The 7,460-nt window shown below is 27.1% G+C and overlaps 1 protein-coding gene across 2 annotated transcripts in view; it reads left to right on the forward strand.

Moving 5' to 3' along the window:
• The window catches only part of LOC107449152 (protein pangolin, isoforms A/H/I/S), a 93,566-nt gene extending 86,310 nt beyond the window's left edge, over nucleotides 1-7,256 (forward strand). The window contains exons 9-10 of one of the 2 annotated variants that reach the window (XM_043045062.3): nucleotides 3,553-3,625; nucleotides 6,496-7,256. In XM_043045062.3, coding sequence (XP_042900996.1) covers nucleotides 3,553-3,625; nucleotides 6,496-6,874 — 452 coding nt within the window. In that variant the 3' untranslated portion in view covers nucleotides 6,875-7,256. The remainder of the gene's footprint in view (nucleotides 1-3,552; nucleotides 3,626-6,495) is intronic. The other variant, XM_043045063.3, reaches the window with a different exon arrangement.
• Nucleotides 7,257-7,460: the final 204 nt, after the last annotated feature.

Raw genomic sequence — 7,460 nt, forward strand, 5'->3', positions numbered from 1 at the left:
CTTTTTTTTAAAAATCAAATTTGCAGGAATGGAATCTGATAGTAAAACAATCTTTTCATAAACTTGGTATCACCATTTTGTAAAATCAAGTTTTTGTAGGGCATACGTTATAAAAAAATTAAGTATTTTTTTCTTTCTTTTGTTTGTGTAATTAGAATTTTCTGAAGTTTTCAAAGCTAATAAATATTGAATTTCATTCTTCACTTAAGAAAAATAGAGCAACGTTAAATGTGTGCACTAAATTTCTTACAGAAATTGAAGTGTGAATGTTGAAAAAATTCTGAAACAGGTAGTGTCCAAAGAAACTCTGTTAATGAATGTTGAAAAGTTATGGAATACCATTCAACATTCTCTAAATTGGGCAAATCTATGTTCAATAAATGTCAAAAAAAGTGCTTGATGTTTTAAAATGAACTTTACAGCAAAGAAAGAGAAATATTGAAAGTTACAAAGGTTTTTATTATTTTTCAAACCTTGTTGAATCTTCAATTTAAAATTTTTCTAAACAAACAAATACGCTGATATTTTAAAACCCTTCTGTAAATTTAAAAAATTTAAACTTATATTCTGTAAATTAGAAAAATGTAAACTTTAGTTAAAATGTCAAATGCAGATTTAACAAAAATTAAATGTATTAACATTTTAGCTTACATTAATTAAAGTTTAATTTTGGAAAAAAAAATTTCTGAAGAAGGGTATTTCAGTTCATGAAATCAGCTGCCTTATAAAAACAAATGTTCTCTCAAAATGGACGAGATTTTAATCGGCAGTAATTAGATTTAATCTTTTCTTTCTTCTTTTTTTTCAAATTTTTTTAAAAATATTTTGATTGTTTTTATAAACATTTAAATTGAAGGAAAGTAAATTTTACTGTATTTGAGAAATATAGTGCTGCCGTTGATCTTTTTTGGGAGTCATACTATTTCTTTCTGTGGGCACAACATTTAAAAAATGGTGCACAGGACAAAAAGTATTACAGAATAATTTATTTCACACTTCAAATAACTATAAAATTTTTACCTCCTAGCAACAGCCCACATAACTTCCAAAAAAGGTATCAGCAATGTAATTAAAGTATGATTCAATGAATAATGTCTGTTCGGCATATCCTTAACTCTTGCTGTTGCAAGTTGTAGAAAAAATGTATTTCAAGGGAAATTATTTTATCACACAGTTTAGATGCTATAAGTAAATCTCACAGATGAAATAAAGAATATAATGTTAAAGTAAAATACAAAAATCTGCCTGCTTTACTCAGAGATACTCAGTGTTGAAAAAAAAAATAATAAAGGGACCACCCTGAGTAACTTTTGATCTATTGATCGGATCTTCACATTCTAGGACTCAATCTTAACGGCTTGAGGGGGTGACCTCATATATGCTATTTAATAAATGCAGATGATATTTTAAGTTACGAAATCAGACTACTGTATGAACAATAAAGTAAAATAAAAGATATATGGAAAAAGAAAGTTCTGTTTATTGAAGCAGAATATTTTAAAAACTGCATTAGTATTCATAGAAAATTGGATGTTCTAAACACACACAAATAAGAAATATAGACAAAAAGGTAAAAATGAAGGAAATGTAATCACAAAATTTTTTATCAGGCAAATCAGAAATCTCAGATCAACTACAAACTCTGTTATTAACTTTAAAGGCTCTATTATATTACATGGTGCACAGCGTTTTTAAAAAGTTCTTAAAGGTACTTATTTTCGTTTTTTAAAAGCCCTTAAAGGTGCTTTTTTCATGGGGTGTTTTTAAAAAGTCATTAATTTTCCCTTTTCGAAATTTTGTTTTTATTCTTTACTGTGTCTATTTTCTCTGTGTATTATGCAAAAGCGTCGTTTTCACATTGTTTTTGCAATTTATTCAACCACAATTTAAGTTACGAAATCAGACTACTGTGTGAACAATAAAGTAAAATAAAAGATATTATATGGAAAAAGAAAGCAGTTTATTCATCGGTGAGATTCTTGCACTTTCATGTGCATCTCTGCTGCACTTTGCAAGATATTTCAATTTCAGGCTTCGTTTTCCACCCTCTGAAATTAAACCAAAAAATCTCTCGATCTTTTTATTGTGGACAGTGTAATCAAGAAAAGAGTTCTTTGTCAGAAACTAGTTTATTTTGTCATGATCATGTAAAGTCTTTCAAAATTATTTTGCATTTTGTTAATCTATATAGCGCTTAAAAGTTTTTTTGAGTTTTCAAAAAGTACTTTAAAGGTGCTTATTTTTTGTTGATTGATTTGGCTATGTCCCCTGTATTAAATTTAATTTAAAAAAAGTAGTTTACACTTTATATATTAATAAACTCTTAGTGCTGAAACTTACTTGTACTATTTTATATGCAACCCATGTCATTTTTATATCTTTTCATAATTTCATTATTTTCTAGTATTTTTTTTTACTTATTGTTAATAGAAAATATGTATGATATATTGCCTTAAATATATTGATAACTGTATTGGTTCAATGTATTAAAAATCGAGCAATAAAAACAAAAAACAAATGAAAAAAAACTTAATACTGATATTATAAATTCTAAACCGCTAAATAAGGTTTTAAATAAATAATACTGAATTATTGCACTTTTATAAACAAGCAAGTGGAGAAATTACTTTTTAACATAGATTACTAAAATAAAATTTAAATGTTATGTATTTTGGATGTTGAGTGAAGATGCAAAGTGATATAAGTAATAATGTGTGTAGTAATGTATAAAGTGATATAAGTAAAGTAATATAGGTAATAAATGGCATATTTAAAATATTCAGCTCATTTTTGTGTTTTTATGTTAGTATATTTGAGGAACTAAAGTGGATAACCTTGAATTGTAATTAAAAATATTAATTTATAGTTAAATACAATGAAATACATAACAGGAAAAATCAGTTTTAACCAAAAAATACCTGATTTACCAAAAAAATCTTTCTTTTTTCTCAACCCTGGTATATGTGTTGGATTTCCTTTAGTGCTATGATATTTCTGTTATTTAGCACTAAAAATAGTTAACTCTTTTTTTAATGAATGATTTCTAATTTAGTCGTTATTATAGTTAAATACTTCTGTTTTATTCTATTGCTGCATTGTGAATTTAATGTTTAGCTAATGTAAGTAGTTCTCTTATTTATATGAATAAATTATTTTGAATATTCTTCTAACATAATTAACTTGCATTATATTAAAGTTTAGGTTATCGTTTTTTGTCTAAAAATACTTGTTAGTAAATTTTTAAAAAAATAAATCTTATTTACATTTTTTTTTTAAATAATTTCTTTTGGTTATTAAAATAGAATTTTTTTTACGGAACAATTTTAGCCTTTAAGAAACAATTGAGTAATTTTTATAACAATTGTATCCTTATTTTTATTATATATTTTACATAGTTTATGCTTAGAACAATTGGTATTAATATTTATAGACTTTATATATCCTAATATTAATACTTATTTATAGATTAATTTGATATCTTCGCATAAATAAAATTTTATTAAAAAGTTTTATATGCTAATAAGGCTTTTATTATTGATTGATTCATTCCAGATGCTAACAATCCCAAAAAGTGCCGAGCAAGATTTGGATTGGATCGTCAGAGTAGTTGGTGCAAACCTTGTCGGTAAGAGGGTTGTTTCTTTATTTTATTGCTGAGATGAAAAGAAAGAGCATTTTTTCCCTTCAGAATAGCATTCCTCTTGATTGAGGAAGGATATACCAAATGTCTACTTAAATTAAAAGTTCTTTTTATGTGTAAATTTTTAAATTGTGATTAAAATCACCTTAATTAATGTTGAAAAAATCTGTAAAATGATAAGAAATCCTATTCTATAGATGTCTCAAAGGTTTTGAGTTTGCCTGAAGATTGGCCATCTTGAGTAAAAGTATCTATGTGCAATACATTTCTGTATTTAACTAATTTCACGTTAATTAACAGCAACTTATGTGGAGAAACTTAGCTCAACTTTAATACACCATTTTGCTTATAAACACTCAGTTGGATCTGATGTCATTTATTTTTAAAATTTTCAAATTATAAATAAATTCACATTTTTTCTTTATGAAAATGTTTTATCGATATGTAATTCATGAGTATGTTACAAGCACATGAAGTTAAATTAAGATGTATATGGTGTATAGTATTATAATATAATGCATTGTATTATAATATATATCAATAATGTCATTACTCATAATCTTAAATATTAATATGTCAAATCGTAAACAAATAATTTAGTTCCATATTTTTCAAAAAGTAGCTTCCAGGTATCAAGAATTCTTTTAAAACACAAATTCCAAATTATATTTTCTCCAAATAATAAATACAGTTTCTCAAACCACTAACAACCAATTAAATGCTTTAACATTTGGGGAATATACAGAATTGTACGCCAATGCAGCCTGTCTTAGGACAAACTAAATAAACACTCAAACATCATCTCATAGAACATCGAGGTTACACCAATAACTTAAATTTCATCGATGTTGAAGCACTACTTTTACAGATGGCCATAGGCTCAATTTTTCTTGCCTCATATCTATCATAAATGTCTGGGAAAGTTCTAAATCATCAAAAACAAGAAAAAAAAACTGTCATTCAAAATACTTTTTTAAAATAATAATTTGAAATTAGTATTGCATTCAATGTATATATTTAGTAAACATAGTTTTTGTATTCCCCCCCCCTTTTTTTTTGATTAATGATAATTTCTACATTTTATTAAGCCTGTAAAATTTATACATTGAACTAGAACAATTTCATTGAATGCAATTGTTTCATCAGTATTGCATTCATTGAAATTATAATATTAATCAGAAATATTACATTCTATGTAAATTTATAATGATTAGTATAACATAGTTTAAATTTATTTTCCTTTTTAATTATTAATATCTGCAATTTCTTATGTGTGTAATATTTTACAGATTGAACTTAAACAATTTTATTGAATTCAGTTGTTTTACTGGTATTGCATTCATTAAACTATAATATTAATGAGAATTATTAAATTTAATGTAAATTTCTAATGATTAGTATAAAATAGTTTTGAATTTATTTTCCTTTTTTAATTATTAAATAATATCTGCAATTTCTTATGTGTGGAATATTTTATAGATTGAACTAGGGATTCCTTCAAATCTGGTCTTCTAGTATTTTGATTTAAATTTTTGTAAAACTGTTTTGAGGCTTCTGTTTGAAATAAGTTGAAAATTGTATAAGAGAATTTTGAAATTTTTTTTTTTATAATAAAATCTGAAATAACACCTAATTTATTACAAAAAGCTCTCTGATTTTATTCAAAAATTTTAAACTATTTGAACTTTCTTTGATTTAAAAATTTTAATAATAAATACTGATTAAGTTTAAAAATATAGCATTTATGCATGAAATTTTATAATTGAATTAAACTTAGCTTAAATGTTTTTCTTCAATCTGCTGAATTATTTGTTTTTCTTTCGTTGGTAGTAACTATGTAAATTTCTCTTTTCTGTTTACATAGGGGACTATCAAGTATTATGTAAGCGTATTTTTTGGCGATTTTGGACTTCCCCTTGTCAGAAAATCAAATGACAAATCCCCCTTCCGTACTTTTGTAAGAAAGTTGTAACTGACTTTTACTGTAGTAATTTAATTTTAGGATTAAATTCAAAGGAAAGATGTTACATGCTCGAAACTAAAATGAATTTAATTAATTACTACATAATTCATTTCTTGAAATTTTGAGTAGAATATTTTTCAAGTTTTGTGCTCAAAACTTATGACCTTTAAAACTCTTTGAAGAATTTTTTTTCTTCAATATTTCTTTTCCCAAATTCTACTATTATTTCGTATTGCAATTTTTTCCATGTGTTTTGTTACATTATTTATTATTATTTTTTAATTAAATTTTAAAATATGGAGATTTTGAAGTCTCAGCATTACTTGCTTTCCTGCCAAGTCTCCTATTTTTTAACAAAAACGCCTGTATTTTAAGGCTATCTATTCTCAAATTTCTCTGTATTTGTTTAAGAAATTAAAAAAATAAGTAAATTTGGCAGTAAAATATCCACTGATGGCAAAAATACTTCTCTTATTCCTCAACTGATTACATTGCCAGTATGTTGAGTGTTGATAGTTTAAGTAATTATAAATAATGGTTTAGAAATTCTTCTTTAGATTAAGATTTATATACATATATTTTACTTCGCTAAATGTCGGTGCTTTTATTTTCAATTTTGAATTTCTTTTTTTGCCTTACATGTTTATGCATGATGAATCACAACTTTACTCATAGTCTAAAAAATATCGCTAGTAAAATATCTGTTATATTATTTTATCTATGTTGGCATGTATGTACTTGTACCCCTCCTCTCCTTCATCAGCATAAGTAAGTAAATCACAAACTCTCTCCCCCGTATTTCAGTGAGTGCTTACGGAATATTTGAATATCCCCAAACAGTGTCTTTTAATAATTCATTTTTACTAATAATTTATTCATGCTCTTTTTATAGACGAAAAAAGAAGTGTATTCGCTACATTAGTGGATCAGACAACACTGGTGAAAGCGAAGACAATATCGGAAGTGTAGATAGTTTGGGGAGCTTGGAGGTGCCTACTCCAGATTCCAGGTTCGGTGATGATCACAGTGACAGTGACTCTGGTAATGGGGATGTGGACGACGAACTCGAAGTGTCTTCAGAGTTTAGTCTATCCAGTCCCCCAGTTCCTAGGCCTCTCAGGGACAGCGTGCAATCTGTCGGAAGTCCAGCCTCGCAGCTTTTTACTGTGCAACACCTATCAAGGTCTGCAGGGTGTCTGGAAAGTCCAGAGACCCCTCCTTCCACGGACTCCTCCACCACCACGACAGCTCCTTTACATGCTGTTACATAGCATTAACTGTGATGGTTTTTTTTTATTGTGTGCAAATGAATGAATGAATGTTTGTGTGCAGAGCTGGACATGGCAATGCTAACGTGACCTCAGACTCCAGGAAGTTTTTGCGAACCAAATAGTGTTAACGAAAGGTTTTTATACTATACTCTGTTGCAAGTTAAGAAAAAACCATTATCCCTATGGAAAGAGCATCTAAGTGTACGCCAAATGGATGCCAAGCTCTCAGCGTGTACAAATATCAACATCACCAACTCTTTAAAAGACGTTTCACAGCTTTTTTTTTCCTTGCTTTCTTAAATCGTGTGAAATGCGAAGAACAAAACTTATTGAATAATCAATTAGCAAGTAATAAGAATTAGTAAAAAAAGTTATCTAAAAATCGTAACAAATATGCACCTTTCAGTTTGCATGCAAAGAAACTGATGGAGAATAATAAATATTGTTTCTTGTAGATGATTTTCTTCTATAGCGAAACAAAAGTAAAAATTCTTTGTCACATTTGATTTGTTCGAAGCTTGTCAACATAAGACTGGTCATTTTTAGTGCGCCATTCAAATCCAATACTGTTGCAACGTCATGTAGT

This window comes from Parasteatoda tepidariorum, chromosome 6, assembly GCF_982258835.1.
Source record: "Parasteatoda tepidariorum strain Cologne lab strain chromosome 6, Ptep-v5.0, whole genome shotgun sequence".
In the NCBI taxonomy this organism is placed as follows: Eukaryota; Metazoa; Arthropoda; class Arachnida; order Araneae; family Theridiidae; genus Parasteatoda; species Parasteatoda tepidariorum.